The sequence below is a fragment of the Ostrinia nubilalis genome, chromosome 11 (assembly GCF_963855985.1).
Source record: "Ostrinia nubilalis chromosome 11, ilOstNubi1.1, whole genome shotgun sequence".
Lineage (NCBI taxonomy): Eukaryota > Metazoa > Arthropoda > Insecta > Lepidoptera > Crambidae > Ostrinia > Ostrinia nubilalis.
The window spans coordinates 11,454,644-11,474,038 of record NC_087098.1 but is presented as its reverse complement, the minus strand read 5'-3'; the positions used below and the strand labels follow the sequence as shown (position 1 = coordinate 11,474,038).

The 19,395-nt window shown below is 38.9% G+C and overlaps 1 protein-coding gene and 1 long non-coding RNA gene across 2 annotated transcripts in view; one reads left to right on the top strand and one right to left on the bottom strand.

Moving 5' to 3' along the window:
* Positions 1–169: 169 nt before the first annotated feature.
* Positions 170–4,581, top strand: LOC135076265 (uncharacterized). Its single transcript, XR_010258229.1, has 2 exons — positions 170–1,197; positions 2,818–4,581. It is a non-coding gene; the product is annotated as an uncharacterized LOC135076265 (long non-coding RNA).
* Positions 4,582–4,620: 39 nt separating this feature from the next.
* The window catches only part of LOC135076264 (apoptotic protease-activating factor 1), a 36,150-nt gene continuing 21,375 nt past the window's right edge, over positions 4,621–19,395 (bottom strand). Inside the window, exons 15-21 of the mRNA XM_063970748.1 lie at positions 11,381–11,660; positions 8,896–9,232; positions 8,029–8,348; positions 7,413–7,550; positions 6,718–6,974; positions 5,695–5,862; positions 4,621–4,777 (exon numbers count right to left, since the gene is read on the bottom strand). Of these exons, the coding sequence (XP_063826818.1) occupies positions 4,621–4,777; positions 5,695–5,862; positions 6,718–6,974; positions 7,413–7,550; positions 8,029–8,348; positions 8,896–9,232; positions 11,381–11,660 (1,657 nt within the window). The remainder of the gene's footprint in view (positions 4,778–5,694; positions 5,863–6,717; positions 6,975–7,412; positions 7,551–8,028; positions 8,349–8,895; positions 9,233–11,380; positions 11,661–19,395) is intronic.

Sequence of the window (19,395 nt, the reverse complement as noted above, 5' to 3'; positions counted from 1 at the left end):
CATGGTAGACGAAAACAAGCATTGTAATGATTGATCATCATGACTGTATTCCTGACCCTGTTGTCCTCACGATTTTTGTCGTTGTTTGACAGGAATACAGGATGATTGTAACTGATAGTTGATGACCGCTAGGATTTGGGGTAAATATAAATAAAACACAAGATTATGAAAATCTGTATATTTCTAGGTTCGTTCATAAAATAAACTTGTATCTAAATAATCGAAAAATATAAATTTAATTACGTAAAAGTGCATTCTGTTGTTCTAATGCATAATACAACATTTTAAAATCACTGAACATAATACACTTTGCTATGGCATATCAGAATGTTGATTTTAATACATTTATTAATTATTACGTCCTATTATAATTTACTATGTAAAATAATCATGATTGGAATTAAAAATAATATTGTTCGTATAACATTGTTCTAAATTAATTAAAACTAGGAACAGAAAAGAAATGCTGAATTGAGCACATTTTTAACATAATCTTTCACCCCATTATTCACGAAAACTTAAAACAATACTAATTTCAATGCGATAAAATGAGACAAAAAATAAAATTCAAGTTAAAAAATGGGGTTAGTCTTATAAAAATATTTTAGATATGTCAGCACACAAAGATTTCACTATATGATACTTCTGATTGAGATTTACAAAATCTATTTTCCAGAAACTAAGTACAAAATATTTATTATAGTTATGCATTGACAGTAGTTAGGCGGAAGATTTTTATGAATTGCAATATTTATTGTATGAAGTTTTTAAAACATTTTCCGATTAGAATAAACAGCTCGTAAAAGCACTAAAACGAATGAATTTAAAATATTAAAGGATTAAAGATTAAAATTAATGAATTACTAAGCGATATTTTTTAAAAATTAACATAATAATCAACAAGTAAGGAAAATGATTCAATTCATACAACATTAAAATGATATGGCGCAAACATTATGCCTACATCGTGAACAGTTTTCGTTCCATTAAACATAGCACCATTACATTACTTAACAGTTACTTAGATTACTATTATTTACACAGAGATCTCATATAGACTACATCACATTAGATAGCTATACTAACGCGAACCACTGAGATGGCACAAACGGCGAGAATATTATAAGTTTTGAGTCATACGCCGTATGATTTATAAGGTTTGGTTTTATAATAGTTTGAGTTTTTTCAATAGGGTAGGTATTAGAGATGAGACGTATTTACTAGAACAGATCCACACACTAGGTATTTTACAGTACTAGGCGGCACCTATTCCAATTTTTTAAATACTTGATCCACCTAGTATTTTATAAATTACACGATTTCCGACCCTACCACCAAAGTAATAGAGGTTATTATTGCGTAATCCGTAGTCGTGTATTACGCGCACCTAGTATTTCTCGCTAAGCTTATGTGCGAACGTAGAGATTCACTCCGTCTCTGTCTGACCAAACAAATGGCAATGCCAGATTTTGTATGGAAGGTGGCGTCTTTTTTTTTATTGCGCTGATTCTGCTGCATACTGATGTCTGGAGCCTTTAATGGGTGGTATTGTTTGTTCACACATACAATGTCACCATTTTGTTGCAATTTCTTACAAAACTTGCGCGCACAAAGCAAATCTAGTATGAAAATCATCAAACTTCTAATGCTCGTAACTCAGTTCAGACTGAGTTTAGAGGTATACATGTCATAGTAAGTTTGGTTTATTACACTATTTTGTAATCAAAAAACAAAGATTGGTCGATGACCGCGCGAAAAAAAAAGACGCCAATTTCCGGCATTGTCTTTTGAGCGCGACGAAGCAAACGCACACAAACGTAGTCAAAACATATTCATGTAAATAAGAAAAAATATGTAAATATTTTTATGAAATCGATATCTTTTAAATACGCCAACTTTTAAGTTGACAGTCCTAAGCCTGTTAAAGTATGAAGGGAGGAATTATTATTCAATTTCAAATTGCATTATTCATACTACGGTTGTATCTTTTAAAAAAAAATTGTATTTTAAAGTCATATTACGTGGATTAGTCCGCACTAGTCGCGTCAAGTATGCTAAATTACTACGTACTAGGTGGAATAGGTATTTGGATCGAGTATTAATAAATACTAGGAATAGGTGCACCTAGTATCAAATTTACCTAAACTCTGATTTTTAATTCGACGGAATTTTGACATTTCAGAAGTGTTGCTAACATTGAAACATTCCCACTAAGAATGGAGAGCATTTTCACAAATTAAAAAATAATCCTTTCGTGAATTTAAGGTTTCACTTGAAAAACTAAGGCTTAAAAATGTACTGATCATTTCAAAATGGTTATTTGATTTTTTATTATCATATTTTTGAAGTTACAAAAAAAATTGGGAAATTATTTTTCTATTACTGGACTCCCTGGCCAATAATCCATGGGTTACAAACCTTTTTTATGAAAATCCTTTTGTTAATAAAATCTTAGCTTCATAAAATAACCAATTTAACAAGATGCCAATTTTATAATCCAAGTTGATTAAGATATCGATAATGATGGTGGATGATCAATACATATTTTCGTTTACGATAATATGTTGTTTTACTGTGTTAAAAACACGTTTTTTTCTATTTAATCTCTAAAATGTACATAATAATTAGTGTACATTGATTTCACAAAACAAACAATAGTTAATTCTTGTAAGTTGTACTTGATGAAATTTCATTTCATATTATTTATTAATAATTCAAAGCAAAAAAGGCTTATTACCTCTGAATTGTCAAAAAATGACAGCTGTCAGAATTCCGTCGAATTAAAAATCGGACTATAGTATAACCCATCTCTAGTAGGTATATGTATCGATTTTATAAATTTGATAATTAGTACCACCAATCAACGGATTATATCGTCAAACCATAATGGGTTAGTAGAAATGTATACCCCTACTGTGTATTGGGTAAATGCTCATTCATGCACATAATGCGTTTGTTTTCTGGAACCAAATAGTGGTAACAAAGTTTGAGACAGTTTGGTGGTGTTAGGTACCTGAATTATGATTATCGTAAATATACCCCATTTAGATAATAATATATTAAAAATCATATTTTGTGACACGTTTTGCGACATCTACGAGATTGGTGGGATAAACATCATCTCTGTCAAAATAAAATTAATTTCAATAAGGTTGTACAATTTACTAAATTACGGGATTCTTTTTATTATTTAGATCTACTTACATTTATGATGAAGACACATAGTTGTGCGTTTTATTACTTATTGTCCTTTTCGGACATTATTTTATTAATTTAATTTTTTTATTCATCTAATTTAGTGCGACGTAGTATGGCATACGGATCTTTTTAAAATATAGAATAGTGCAAGGTTGTGGTGCTTGTACGTTGTGGTTGAGCCAGCCCACATTCACAAAATCCGTTAACCCCCGCCATATCATTTACGCCGACTTTTTCACTAATTTTGATAAGCACTTTCATATAATTTATAGACACCTATATCACCATGATAAATGAGCAATATTTAATCGTTGTTATAAGCAAATTAGGAGCTCAGTTCAATCTCATCAAATCTAAAGATATTATTTAATTTTGAGCAAATTCGTATTGAAATATAAAAAGGCAAGCGCTATTAACCGTATGCAAAGGTTACTTTCAATTAGATTTAGTATAAACTGACTTGTATGTTATCAGTAATCAGCATGAATTCTAAATTTTTGCTTTTTTACAAAACTTTTCATTATGATTGTGCTAAGTAAAGTTAAAGATTAGTATAAGCAATAATATAGTTAACCAAATTATGCATTCTGGTTGTAAGTAAATTGTCTAAAATAAGAAATGCCCACCCCCAAATATAAAATACACCTACCATCATCAAAATTAAAATAAATTGAATTAATAGAAATCATTGGACTAATATGCACTAAAAATCTCAAGAATATTTGTTTACATTTTACTAAAAATAGCCCGGGAGCATTTTATTTTACGTCTACGAAATTAATCTAACGTTTCTATTGCTTACGCGCTTGATTTAAATGCTAGTCGGTTATGTTACTCGAATAATGTAACAACCATTGCACGAATATCACACACTAAATACTCTTCCCTATATCGGTATAAAAATAATTCAAAGAGAGCATGGGGATCTGAGAATCTTATTTGTGTTGGCCTATAGTTAATTGACAGTATCTTGGCTTTATCACAAGAGTGATCGATTTGCAATATCAATACTCTTATTAATATCAGTACAGATTTCTTGCCATGCTACAAAATGGGAGTGTTGTAGGAAGACAACGTTGATCAGACTATTTCATATATCAGTGTTAAATTGATTTCATTTGTAACGATTCAAATTGTGAATACTGATATTGTATTAAATATTTAAAGTAGAAATCATTACTCACACAATTCGCAACGGTGCGATTAGAGTACTTGTATTGACTTGTCGATTTATTATTTTTAGCAGCAACATTGTCACTATGAAACGTCAAAGTGACATTTGGTGTAAGTTTATAAGCCAACGTTTTTCTAGCAACATTCAGCTGTATTACCTTGGATTTAGAATCCAAGCTTAGCGTCTAGAGCGTAGACTGTATATAAAAATAAATGCGTTTGGCAGTATGTGTTGCAGTTAGGATAGTGTTACGTGTCTTGTATGGCGTTCATGACGTGAACTCGGCCTGAATTGTCGACGGTCACGAAGCAGGAGAATTTCTCGTCGTGGCAGATCTTCTTTGCGCTCATTCCTGTTAGTTTGATGCACGCTAGTATTTCCTTCTTCTTTGATCCCTCCTTGTATCTGGAATTCGGGAAATGAGAATAAAAATACGGTTTCAAAAACCGGGATGCAAACTATCCTATGTCCTTTCCCGGGACTCAAACTATCTCTATGCCAAATCTCATCAAAATCGGATGTGGTTTAGGCGTGAAAGCAAGACAGACAGACAGAGTTACTTTCGCATTTATAATATTAGTATAGACTAGCGGCTGCCCGCGACTTCGTACGCGTGGATCCCGTTTTACCCCCTTCATCTATCTTACGCGATTTAGATTTTTTCATACAAATTTTTTTTCCCGCTGACTCCCGTTCCCGTGGGAATTTTGCAATATCCTGTTGTACCTAAGCTTTAAGTTTACTAAGGTACCTGCATGCCAAATTTCAAGCGTCTAACTTAAGCGGTTTAGATTTTTCATACAAAAGGATTTTCCCGCTAATTCCCGTTCCCGTGGGAATTCCTAAGTATACTATAACCTGCCCAGGAGTAAGAAGAATAATTGTACCAAGTTTCGTTAAAATCCGTCGAGTAGTTTTTGTTTCTACATATAAGGAACATACAGACAGACAGAGACAGACAGACAAAAATTTTACTGATTGCATTTTTGGCATCAGTATCGATCACTAATCACCCTCTGATAGTTATTTTGAAAATATATCTCATGTACAGAATTGACCTCTCTACAGATTTATTATAAGTATAGATTTAAAATATAAGCGTTTTACACTTCTGTCGGGTAAATACAGTTCTATCTTGGTCCCGAAAAGGCCCTATTTTGCGTGTGATTGACAATGAATGAAAATGATGAAGTCATCAATAAATTATTTTACATAATATTCTAGAGTAAATGAACATATTGATCAAATACAATTTGTCCCAATATCACACTGTCTCGTACTGAACAAAGTTTTTCTAACTAGACAAAGGATAAGTTACTTACTTTTTCCCCTTCCACAGAAGTTTAAAGCAATCTTGCGATTGGAATGATCCGTTGCCGAAGAAGAAATTACTGTTCGATGAACCTATGGAGAGGTTTTCCATAGCCTCGTGCAGGTCAACTTTGCTCTCCATAGGACTAGCCAAAGGCGTCATCACATTACGTCCAGTCCTGTGAAAAGTAGACAAATGAATTATAGGTTTTGCTTATTATTTACACTTTATTGCACCAAGGGCGGTGAAATGGCAGATTTTATGACAAACAGTATTTTACAATCAAATTATCTAGGCGAAGTGAATCATAATTATGTTAATTAAAAAAAAAAATCGATAAAGATTTAAGCTCAAGCGATTGGCTTTGGCTTTATCGAAATTAGAAGACCCGAAAATATGTTGATTCATACTAAATAAATACTCGTCAGTAAATGGTTGGACCAACGACATAAGTAACAAACCTCCAGTAACTCTTGTTAGCCCGCATCTTCATGATATAAGTGACGTTCCACCACACGATCTCCGAGGCCATAGTAACAAGCACCAGTGGGGTATTGTCTTCATCTGTTACATCGGGGGGAGACAGGGGCGGACCTTAACTCAATGGAATACAAACCTCCAGTAACTCTTGTTAGCCCGCATCTTCATGATATAAGTGACGTTCCACCACACGATCTCCGAGGCCATAGTAACAAGCACCAGTGGGGTGTTGTCTTCATCTGTTACATCGGGGGGAGACAGGGGCGGACCATGCACTGGTATAAGTAAGTAACAAACCTCCAGCAACTCTTGTTAGCTCGCATCTTCAGTGGGGCGTTGTCTTCATCTGTTACATCGGGGGGAGACAGGGGCGAACCTTAACTCAATGGAATACAAACCTCCAGTAACTCTTGTTAGCCCGCATCTTCATGATATAAGTGACGTTCCACCACACGATCTCCGAGGCCATAGTAACAAGCACCAGTGGGGTATTGTCTTCATCTGTGACATCGGGGGGAGACAGGGGCGGACCTTAACTCAATGGAATACAAACCTCCAGTAACTCTTGTTAGCCCGCATCTTCATGATATAAGTGACGTTCCACCACACGATTTCCGAGGCCATAGTAACAAGCACCAGTGGGGTATTGTCTTCATCTGTGACATCGGGGGGAGACAGGGGCGTGGCGGGCGACTGGCAGTTGGCACTACGGTAGAGGCGGTCGGGCACGGGCGAGAAGGAACAACAGTGGACCGGGGTCTTGTGGTGTTTTAGTAGACGCAGCTGACGTTTGCCCGGGACGTTCCATACCTGAAAAGTTAATGTGGTGGGTAATTAGTAACGCTTTTATACTGAGAAAATGCTATACAATTTAGTACGCTTGGAAATAAAAGTCATCCAGTTAATTAGACCGAGGTGGAATTATGTAAAGCAATCGTTATCATTTGACAGTTCATAACGTAAGATTATTCTGTCAAACGCTTTGTTTAACTGACTTTATCGTATGTTATGAACTGTCATATGATTACGATTGCTTTACACAATTCCACCTCAGGCTAAATCTCAGGATCTTGTGTTACTAATCGAAATAACAAGTATTTATTCAGTTTAAAGTTTATACAGAAAAATCTAAAATTACACTAGGATCGCCGGAGACAATATTAGTAAAGGTCTTAACCATTATAAATGAAAAAAACTTAACGTAATGTTTAAACCAAATGGTTCATATTATTTCGTGTGCTTACTTACCACAACATCTCCAGAATCCAAACCCATCGCCAGTATAAACCCGTCCTCTGATAAATCACACGATGTAATTCGATTGTTCAGTCTGTAGTCTTGAATTTGGTTGAGTTCAACTTGGTCGCCTACTTTTAACTCGAATGTCTAAAATAAATAAAATCAACATAATAAATAAAAGAATAAACTCGTGTATAATAAGTAATATGATTACAAATATTTAGACGTAAAAATGGCGTTGAATTTTTTATTAAGAAGGAAGAACTAGGCTACCCTTTTATCTTTCGGGGGATGTATGTTTATAACCAAAAAAAATTAACATTCAATTCTGACTGCAGTAAAGTGAATTGAATGTTTAAATTTTTGATAAATACTTTCTGTAATCTATACTAATATTATAAAGCTGAAGAGTTTGTTTGTTTACTTGAACGCGCTAATCTCTGGAACCACTGGTCCGATTTGTAAAATTCCTTCAGTGTTAGATAGCCCATTTATCGAGGAACGCTATAGGCTATACAACATCACGCTACGATCAATAGGAGCAGAGCAATAATGAAAAATGTTGCGAAAACGATTATTCCACATGAGTAAAGTCGCAGTAAAAACTTAAAATAATACCACTTACTGTAAAACCAGTCTTAAAATCGTCGCATATAGCCAGCACATTCTTCTTATACGCAGCACAAGTCACATGAGCGTCACTCTGCCTAGGGTTCAATATGCAGACCATTTTGTTCGCCTCTTGACTCCACAGTTTCACCAGTGCGTTGCTTTCCACAGTAATGAAACCCACGTCCCGTATGTAGAAACAGTCTACTAAGCCGCAGACTCCACGTAGGCGACTTTTGCCGTCGTGGTTGAAATACCCTCGGCTTCGAGAAGTCTGGCTTGATTCGCTGCCCGAACTGGACAGGTTGTCCGCTTGGCTGCTTTTTTTCTTTATACCTGTAAGGTTTTATGAAAAAGAGCAGATATTTATGTCTTCGTGGACTATGTATTATGCGATTTTGTCATTAGGAATACGAAATGTATTCATAGGTAGTCCTGTATTGAATATATGTGGGATTGTGAGATTGTTCTATTGAAAATAATGGTTTTATTCGTTCTTAATTTTATTAAAATCGTCTTACAAAATCGTACATCTTTTCACAGACAGCTAACGTCATCCAACCAAATCTGTCATCTCACTATAAAGAACATAACTAAAAATAAAAACTAAACCAAACTCCTTATTCCCACATATATTGAAATGATAGCTTTAAATACCTCTAAGGCTGAGTTGCACCACCTAACTTTGACCGTAACTATAACGATAACCGGTGCTTTTGTATGGAGTTTGACAGATTTTTGACGTTTGTCAAAGTTAAAGTAAGATGGTGCAACCCAGTCTAAGTATTTATATTATACGATAACTGAGGAGTTATCGAATAAATAGGACAATATTCGAGGGACTATTGCCGAATAAACAATGAGTTTTAATTTTACTGCTTACCCTGTATATCATTAAGTATCTCCTGCGATCCAAGATGCACCTTTTCACACTGCATCATCTCAGTTTGCCAATCACCGTCATTGGTCAACCTGTATGCCATCAGGGAGTTTTTGCTGCCAACTATCAACAATTGCGGGTTGACGAAATTTAAATATTGCACTGAACTGTACATATTCATTATGTCTTCGGTCTCTTTGGATCTAAGGGCGTATTTCTTCACGATACCAGATCGGAGGCCGTATATGACATAGAGATTGCAAGGGGAGATCTTGATCGTGGTGATTTCTTCTTCAGGTTGAGTTATTATTTCTGTGAGCACCTTTCTGCCGCGCATTACCTGGAAATAAAGAGAAATAAATATTTTTTGTTTAATTGGCTTGATTACGGGCCTTTCTAAGCTAAGGCTAGGCACCACTAGTTCTACTGGAACGACTAACTGGTGCCTTATGAGAGTGGTGAACGTAGCATTTTGCGCCTTATGCACATGCGTGTAGAGATCAATCTTACCTGTATATTGATCTTGTCATCGACTACCGCTAGTAGAGGCATAGTGGCGCCAGGGCTGTTACAAAGCCCGCGTAGGTTGAGTGGTTTAATGCAACGGCGGTCTAGGCTAAGGCTAGGCACCACCGGCCGCTTGGGGGCACCAGTGTTCTGGGACGACTGGTGTCTCTTGGAGTTGGAAGACGTAGCATTTTGCATCTTATGCATATGCCTATAGAGATCAATCTTACCTGTATGTTGCTCTTGTCATCGACTACCGCTAGCAGAGGCATAGTGGTGCCAGGACTATTACAAAGCCCGCGTAGGTTGAGACGTTTGATGCAGCGGCGGTCCAGGCTAAGGCTAGGCACCACCGGCCGCTTGGGGGCACCACTGTTTTGGGATGACTGTGTGTCTCTTGGGAGTGGTAGATGTAGCATTTTGCGCCCTATGCACATGCGTGTAGAGATCAATCTTACCTGTATGTTGCTCTTGTCATCGACGACAGCTAGTAGAGGCATAGTGGCGCCAGGACTATTACAAAGCCCGCGCAAGTTGAGTGGTTTGATGCAGCGGCGGTCTAGGCTAAGACTAGGCACCAGCGGCCGCTTGGGGGCGCCAGTTTGAACGACTGTACCTATTGGGAGTGATAGACGTAGCATTTTGCGCCTTATGCACATGCGTGTAGAGATCAATCTTACCTGTATGTTACTCTTGTCATCGACCACAGCTAGCAGAGGCATAGTGGCGTCAGGGCTATTACAAAGCCCGCGTAGGTTGAGTGGCTTGATACAACGGCGGTCTAGGCTAAGGCTAGGCACCACCGGCCGCTTGGGGGCGCCATTGTGCTCGGACGACTGGTGTCTTGTGGTGTTGGAGGACGTAGCATTTTGCGTCTTATGCATATGCCTATAGAGATCAATCTTACCTGTATATTGCTCTTATCATCAACCACGGCTAGGAGAGGCATAGTGGCGCCAGGGCTGTTACAAAGCCCGCGCAGGTTGAGTGGCTTGATGCAACGGCGGTCTAGGCTAAGGCTAGGCACCACCGGCCGCTTGGGGGCGCCAGTTTGAACGACTGTACCTCTTGGGAGTGGTAGACGTAGCATTTTGCGCCTTATGCACATGCATGTAAAGATCAATCTTACCTGTATGTTACTCTTGTCATCGACCACAGCTAGTAGAGGCATAGTGGCGCCAGGGCTGTTACAAAGTCCGCGCAGGTTGAGTGGCTTGATGCAGCGGCGGTCTAGGCTAAGGCTAGGCACCACCGGCCGCTTGGGGTAGCATTTTGCGCCTTATGCGCATGCGTGTAGAGATCAATCTTACCTGTATGTTACTCTTGTCATCGACGACAGCTAGAAGAGGCATAGTGGCGCCAGGGCTATTGCAAAGCCCGCGCAGGTTGAGAGGTTTGATGCAACGGCGGTCTAGGCTAAGGCTAGGCACCACCGGCCGCTTGGGGGAACCACTGTTCTGGGACGACTGGTGTCTTTTGGGGTTGGAGGACGTAGCATTTTGCGCCTTATGCGCAAGCGTGTAGAGATCAATCTTACCTGTATGTTACTCTTGTCATCGACTACCGCTAGCAGAGGCATAGTGGCGCCAGGGCTATTACAAAGCCCGCGCAGGTTAAGTGGCTTGATGCAACGGCGGTCTAGGCTAAGGCTAGGCACCACTGGCCGCTTGGGCGCGCCAGTTTGAACGACTGTACCTCTTGGGAGTGGTAGATGTAGCATTTTGCGCCTTATGCATATGCCTATAGAGATCAATCTTACCTGTATATTGCTCTTATCATCAACCACGGCTAGGAGAGGCATAGTGGCGCCAGGGCTATTGCAAAGCCCGCGTAGGTTGAGTGGTTTGATACAACGGCGGTCTAGGCTAAGGCTAGGCACCACCGGCCGCTTGGGGGCGCCAGTTTGAACGACTGTACCTCTTGGGAGTGGTAGACGTAGCATTTTGCGCCTTATGCATATGCCTATAGAGATCAATTTTACCTGTATATTGCTCTTATCATCAACCACGGCTAGCAGCGGCATAGTGGCGCCAGGGCTGTTACAAAGCCCGCGCAGGTTGAGTGGTTTGATGCAGCGGCGGTCTAGGCTAAGGCTAGGCACCACCGGCCGCTTGGGGGCACCAGTGTGCTGAAACGACTGGTGTCTCTTAGGAGTTGTGGAGGCGCTTTGTACGGTGCTGTTTGTGGCTGTGGTACTCGGTGTCTGAGGAGACACAGCGATGTTGAAGCTTACGTCGAATCTCTTTGTGAGGCGGACTTTTCTGTAAAATAATATAATAATAGTTAAGTGTCAAATCTATATTTATAAAAGCGAAAGGTCACTGACTGATTGACTCACTCAGAAACTACAAGTGCTAGGAGTCTCAAAGGACAATGTTCGTTCTCCATACATTGTTCGCCTAAGAACCAACAATTTTGACATATTACTACCCGAAAGCGAAATAATACGATTCTGTGTGTAAGAACAATGATTCCTGATGGACACTTGCCATAAAATTAATGATTAAGAATATTAAATCACAGCGATTTTCTGTCGTTTATGACAACATGGCGTCTAATGTATTGTGTGAATGTATGAACACCGATTCGCGAAAAATGTTTTGTATTGTCGTCACGCCGAGTCGCAGCCAAATAGTATAAAATAATAGAACAAGTTTTAGAAATACAACTCGGCATTCCACTTTTATAATATGCCCACATATTGCACGTAAATAAACAACATGAATCGTAGGTTGTTTCCACCCTTGTCATCTGACACATGAAATAAACTCCTATTGTATTATAGATATCGAAGCCGAATCGTATATAATAATAGAATGGGTTTTGGAGATCACTCGGGGTTCCACTTTTATAAAATACCTACATATTGCATATAAATAACACGAATCATGAGTTTTCTTTTCACCATTTACATCTGACACGAGATAACAAACTCCTATCTCCATGACTACCGTCGTAGTCTATGCCAAAGACTACAATATTTTAAGCAAGAAGTTTCAAACCTTAGCGGCTACAGTAACCCCTGGGCCACATACATCGTGATAACATTCGGTCGACACCGGAACGAAGTCTTGCGATTATGCAAAAAAGCACCGTATTCTAGTGCGGCTATATCACGTTCAACCGGGGTTTTAATTCGACTAAAGTCCTGACTAAAGACTGGAAGAAAATACGCCGCATTGTATGAGCACTTCGTGTTCGTTAAAGCGGCTTCAGATCTAGAGCCTACATAGTTTTCTTTCCAATAATATCCGCAAGTAGCGCTGCATGATCTTTACAACAAAAACGGCAATAGTTATTAAGGTGCCAAAATTATATGATTACTTTGGCACGGTATTATACACGTTCGAAGATTTGTCATTTTCATTCATTTCATCATCATCATCATCATTTCAGCCACAGGACGTCCACTACTGAACATAGGCCTCCCCCAATGACTTCCACATCGCACGGTTGGTAGCGGCCTGCATCCAGCGCCTTCCCGCTACCTTTATCAGGTCGTCGGTCCACCTTGTGGGTGGACGTCCCACGCTGCGTTTTCATTCATTTATTATTTTCTTAAAGTGCCGGAAAAAAATAGTTTCTAGCTGTCCCAGCAACTTCGTCAATAAAAAGTTGTCTTGTGTTATCTTTAAAATCGTAATATTAATTTCTGAACGTATCCTGTTTGACACCTAATAATATTATTTGACATAGCTGGCTCGGCGAATTTCGGCAAATTAATTTTGACATTGCAGAATATGACTTTTGATAGGTTCATCATAGAATTCGGCGGGGATTTTCTCCTCATAGAATTCGGCGGGGATTCCTCACGGAGGAAGTTCGAAAAATGGCGGAACAAGATCTTATAATAATGCAAGGCCGAAGCTGTAACGCGCGTGCTCCTACGTGTAATCCGGCGAGTATACAATAAATAGTAATGTCTGGTAAATAGTGGTAATACGTATCGTTCGTTCGTTCGTTTCAGCCGAAAAGACGTCCACTGCTGGACAAAGGCCTCCCCCAAGGATTTCCACGAAGACCGATCCTGCACCGCTCGCATACAGGCACCTCCCGCGACCTTCACCAGATCGTCGGTCCACCTAGTGGGAGGCCTGCCCACGCTATGTCTTTCGGCTCGTGGTCGCCACTCAAGAACTTTCCTGCCCCAGCGGCCATCAGTTCTACGAGCTATGTGCCCCGCCCCGTCTATGTCTATATGCGCTACGATTACAGGGTATCATTTTGCATAGTCGCAAGACTTCACTCCGCTGCTGTCAAATCAATGTCGCATAATGTTATCGCAATGTGTGTGGCCCTTGGCCAAATCACAGAAGCCTATGCGAAGAAAGAGCACTTGAATGACAATTAAAATCAGGGTTACCATTTTATAAGATCTCCTCACTATTGAGGGTAACAAAGTAACATTAATAATCTAGCCATTAATTACATTTATTACCTATACGAGAAAGTAAAGCAACATGCGGTTTTATTTTAATTTGTAAAATATTTGTAACAGTTTGTTCTAAGTTTAGTTTTACAACAGTATTGCTGTTTCAGCTGTCACTGTGAAGCTTTGGGAAAATAAATAAATAGAAAAAATATTAATATAAATATTTATTTAAGTTTTTATGTTCATTATCATAATATGCCAATTTAAGTTACACTGTGTGACAGTCTTTGACACTAAACAAACTCTTCAGCTTAATAATACCTACCTACAGGGCGTTTTTATAGTTACTCTTGCTGATGAAACAAGAAGGGTTGATTCTACTACTGAAATACAACTACTTTTCTTACAGGACGAATATCAAATTCTCAAAAAAATTCACATCCTCGTGATGGTGATAATTTCTATGGAGAGGTTTTTTTTATATTCGGTCTCTTGGGATAAGTTATTCCATTTGAGCAGTAGAATTAATCCTTTTTATTTGATCACATATAAAAATAACACAAGTGTTTAGGAAAACTTCTTCTTTGGTATGGTATCACCACGGAGTTATAATGGCGGCAACTCTGTATCACTGACTTGTAACTTTCAAACAGTATGAATAATAAGGGCACCACATTGGTTTTCTTTCTGAAAAAAGGCTTTCACTTTTAGTACTAACCCTTTAGCACTATTTCATTGAAATAAAAATACAATAAACGCACAGAAGACTGAAATTGAGTCAACTGACGTGACATTTATAATTTGTTGACATTATGACAGTTTGACAAGACTAGGGATTGAAAAAGTTTTAATTGAAAAAGTAAAATGACAATTTATTAAAACGATTCACAAGGATATAATCGATTAAAAATATTTATAAAATGTTCTGATACTTGCCTGTAGCGATTATCCAATCCTGGTTTCTACTGAAAAACTACCTCGTGGCAAGATTTTAATAAATAATAAAATCTTTATCTTCTCTTTCACAATCTATAAAAGTTCATTTGGTCTATTATTATACATACATGTGCTATGAATGAGGGTTTTCGCGATTGAAAAATCCGCGAGATGGCAATACGTAGACGCGAGGTCCAAATGCTGCATGATTGGTGGATTTAGACATATCTGTGAATGTCATGTCAAAAATAACCAATCATGCAGCATTTGGACCTCACGTCTACGTATTGCCATCTGGCGGATTTTTCAATCGCGAAAACCCTGATTGGCATAGATTATGAGAGACTGGCAACTATACTAGGTTGATATTATATGTTTCTCTCACTTCAACTGGCATTGGATTCAACATCGGATTCTGACACTTTTACAGTTATGATACCATGAATATCAGTTTATGGTCCTAATTATTTTTATTTTATTTACGACCTTCGACCAGTTGGACACTTTAAATAGCTTCTTGTAATAGTGTCAATATCTTTTTAGCTTTTAACGCAAATCTAGTCTTCAAAGCAGTTTAATCGATTTATTTTATTTTCTAAATCGATATTTTATTGTCTATGATGGCCGCAGGAACATCACTATACATGGACTCCCAGCAATAAAGTACGGTAATGCCTCGTACAGATTTTATCGGCAAAAATTATGGAACTTGATAGGTTTTAGACCATGCCACGCACCAAAACGTCCGGAAGTTGTAATAGTATTATAGAATAAACGTTAAAAGACTTATTAATTTAATTTTTCAATGCTTAACCTTTTAGCCGCCGGGCCCACTGGTATCAAAACGTGCCACTGGCGCCGCAACTCTTTTTCAACTCTTTGACGTTAGTGATGGGGAATCTGCTTTACGATAGTTTTATTTCAAGATGCGTTTTGGTGTAAAAAAACGTGTAATATGTATGTATTTATTTGTATATTTGTAAAATAAATATAAAAAAAAGAATAGTTTCAATAAATAGATAATTATTTCATAGCTTAATCAATAAAAAACAGGTTGAGAAAAAACGAAACTTTTTTTTTAAATTCAGCAGAATATCGATATTTTCAATCCCTATTTAACCTTGACAAAGCAGTACGTCGCGTATAAACGACCCCGGCACAGTAAGACGCGTTATTTTTATTAGTTTTAGTGACGAGGTAACTCGATCAAATGGATGTCGATAAATTGATGAATTTTAACGAATAAATTCCAACCACTGCATAATTTATTTATTGATTTAATTAATAGAATTAGCTTTAAAATAGTATTTTTTTCTTTATTATTTAACTAATGTTTTATAACTATTTAACAAGTTCATGGACACGAAATAATCAAATGCGGCTAAAAGTACTGTACGATTTTATTCGCTACCTGCATTTTGTATGCTCATACGTAGAACGCAACCGAGTAAGTAAGATTTTGATTTTATTTATTTATTATCAGCCCGTTTCAGTTTTGCATGGATGGACATTTATTTGCAAACTATCAGAAAAAAAATTCAGTATTTCTGAAGTCAGTTAATTTTTTTATTACTTTGATAATATTAGTTATTCTACAAAGTATCGGTTTGTTATTTTGCGTTATTTTGCACTAGCAATTAGTCACGAACTACCCACTTGTAAGTAAATATTCATCATACGATAAAATTATCAACTTACCCTCACTATTCCAAACTTCCGTGCGTCTATGACGTCATAAGCGGTCGTGTATTCCCGACTCCGGCGCTGGAGCATGTTAAGAAAACGTTGAATACTCCGCACTGCTAGTGTTGTGCAAGTTTCCAAATCTTTGCGTTTTTCTATCATCGTTTACTTAAAATTTATATCGTATTACAATTTAAATAATTCGTCTGTTTAATTCATAACGTTGTACTTATCTTTCTGTATTTAAATCTACATAAACTAAAACGAATTTATACATTTTCATTATAATTAATTTCCATTTCATTAAAATGATGGGAAGATTTTACTACAACACTATGGTCTTTTATTAACGACTGCGGCGCTGAGGTCCTAAAATAATATTGCTTTGTGCGATGTGAAATTATGGTGTTAGTTTTTTTTAAATATGTCACGTTTAATAGGTGCAATGAAGTCCGAATTCATGAATTAAAACAATGTGTTCAAAGTATTGGATTTTTTATTATTATCTTTCTCATGGATCGTCTCATTCCCTTAGAATAGAGCGGCAAAAATTCAGTCTGCTATGCCCGACTCCGGCGCTAGTGCCCCCAAATTCTGTTGTCGGTCATACGCGACTGCGGCGGTTAATGGGTTAAGTGTCCATTAGAATGAAAGGGTGCTTAATGTATTAAAAAAATTAGAAAATAATTATGATGGGTTAATGTTTTTGGGCGGTTTTTAGGCGATTTCTGACAATGTCCTTTACACATTCTGGGAGTGAGTAGTCAATGCGAATAAACGCTCAACGGTTGGAATGTGCAGGTGTCAAAATGTCCATACGGACCGGCTGTTAGTGTGGCAAAAAGGAAGGAGCGAACGCGGAGCGCCTGGACGAGGTCGAGAAGAGGCTGGAGGCGGTGGGGCGCGTGCAGACGGAGGCGGGCACCGGCGCCGGGTCGGGAGTCGTCGCGGCGCTGGAGCGAACCGTCGCCGAGCTCAAGCTGGAGCTCAACGACCGCGACCAGGACGCGCTCCTCGCGGACCTGGAGATCGGCGGCCTCCCGGACGAGAAGGGCGAGAACGTCTTCCACAGCGTCGCCGTGCTCGCCGGCCGCCTCGGGGTGACCCTGGAGGAGCGGGACGTCGTGTTCGCGGAGCGCGTGGGTGCGCCCCCGGCCGAGACCGGCGGGGCCCGCCCGCGCCGCGTGGTGGTGCGCCTGGCGCGCCGCCAGCTGCGCGACGACCTGCTGCGGGCCGCGCGCGTGCGTCGCGGCTCTACGGGCGAGGGCGGCGGCCGGGTGTACATCAACGAGCGCCTGACTCGCTCCAATCGGCAGCTGTTCTACCGGGTGCGTGAGGAGTGTCGCAAGCAGCAGTGGAGATACTCTTGGACGAGACGGGGACGTGTGTTCGTTCGTAAGAGTGACGGATCGCAGGTCTTCCATCTTCGATCCTTAGATGATTTCGCCAGAGTGTTTGGACCTCTTGTTTTTTGACTTTTAGATTTCTGGAAGGTGAAATTAGGGCTCATGTATTTTGTGCATATTTGTCATGCATTCTATACGATGCACAATGTCAATGTGTTCGTGCGCGCAACATTAAAGTCGCTATATTATTGCTGTGTAATATCGATTGGTAACTGTAATGATAATCTGTTTAAAATAGCTTATAATAATTATTATTATTGTTATTGTATCTTGGCTGTCGGCACAGTGCAAACTTGTTTATTCAAATTCATTGCCTTGAACACCTTTATAAACTGGCGTCATGTCTCATTAGTAAAATTATATTTAATTAATTCTAAATTCATTCTAATATCATTTGCTTTTACATTTCAATTTGATAAGTGTAAATATCTTACATTTGGTTTCTTGAACCCCGGATCACTTGGAACGCGGCATGAGGAGTTTCTGGCTGCGCTGGAGAGTCATTCTGTCGATATCATGGCCCTGAACGAGACGTGGTTAAGACATGGTGAGGAAGGGCGAGCGCCGCTGCCGGCCGGTTATAGGCTTCGCCATGTACCGCGTCCCGCGGGTGTCCGTGCGCGTGGCGGAGGAGTGGGCTTTTATATCCGCAACGGTATCTATGCCAGGCAAATACAGCTTCCACAGGGAACCACTGTTGAGCAGATGTGGCTGAGCGTCACATTGAACGGGGTCAAGCTGGCCATTGGTACCGCGTATCGTCCACCTTGGTTGTGCGTGGATACCTTTATTGATGCGTTGGCCGAATCTGTGAGTTCACTTGCCACGTTTGAACATGTTATACTTATGGGAGATTTTAACATTAATTTGCTTGCTTCTAATGACCCCAGCACCGCGAAATTAACATCTTTCCTTCAATCCTTGAGTCTCGATCAGTACGTTACCCAGCCCACCCACTTCACTAATCACTCTGAAACCTTGCTGGATATAGTTTGTAGCACCACTAGAGTTTTCGAGGTATCTGTCGATTATATACCTGAACTGAGTAGTCACGCTTTTATATCATTCAAGTTGCGTTTAAATAAGCCTAAATCGGCCCCAAAGTGGATTTCTTATAGACCGCTCAAAGACATTGATTTCGTAGAGTTTGACGCTCTTGTCAACACTATCTTATGGGATCGGCTACTGGGCGAAGATGTAAATGAGGCAGTTCCTTCTTTTAATGCATATATATTGCACATTTTCAATATTTATGCGCCTGTTATCAAATCGTGTATTAAAAATCGTAGTTATCCTTGGATAACCCCGACAATCCGAGAAATGATAAAATTAAGAAATAAAGCCCATGCTAAAAGTCGCAATACTGGGCTCGAGAGTGACATTAAATATTATAAAGAAATGAAATCTGTGGTAAACAAAGCTCTGCATTCTGAAAAGTCCGCATTCTTCAAATTTGCAATTAGCCGAAAATCTAATAATCCAAAGGAATTATGGAAGAACATCAAAACGCATATTGCTGACTTCAATAATAGATCGTTTTCCTTGCCCTCTGGTATCGGTGGTCCAGATGAAATTAATCAGCATTTTCTGAATATTCCT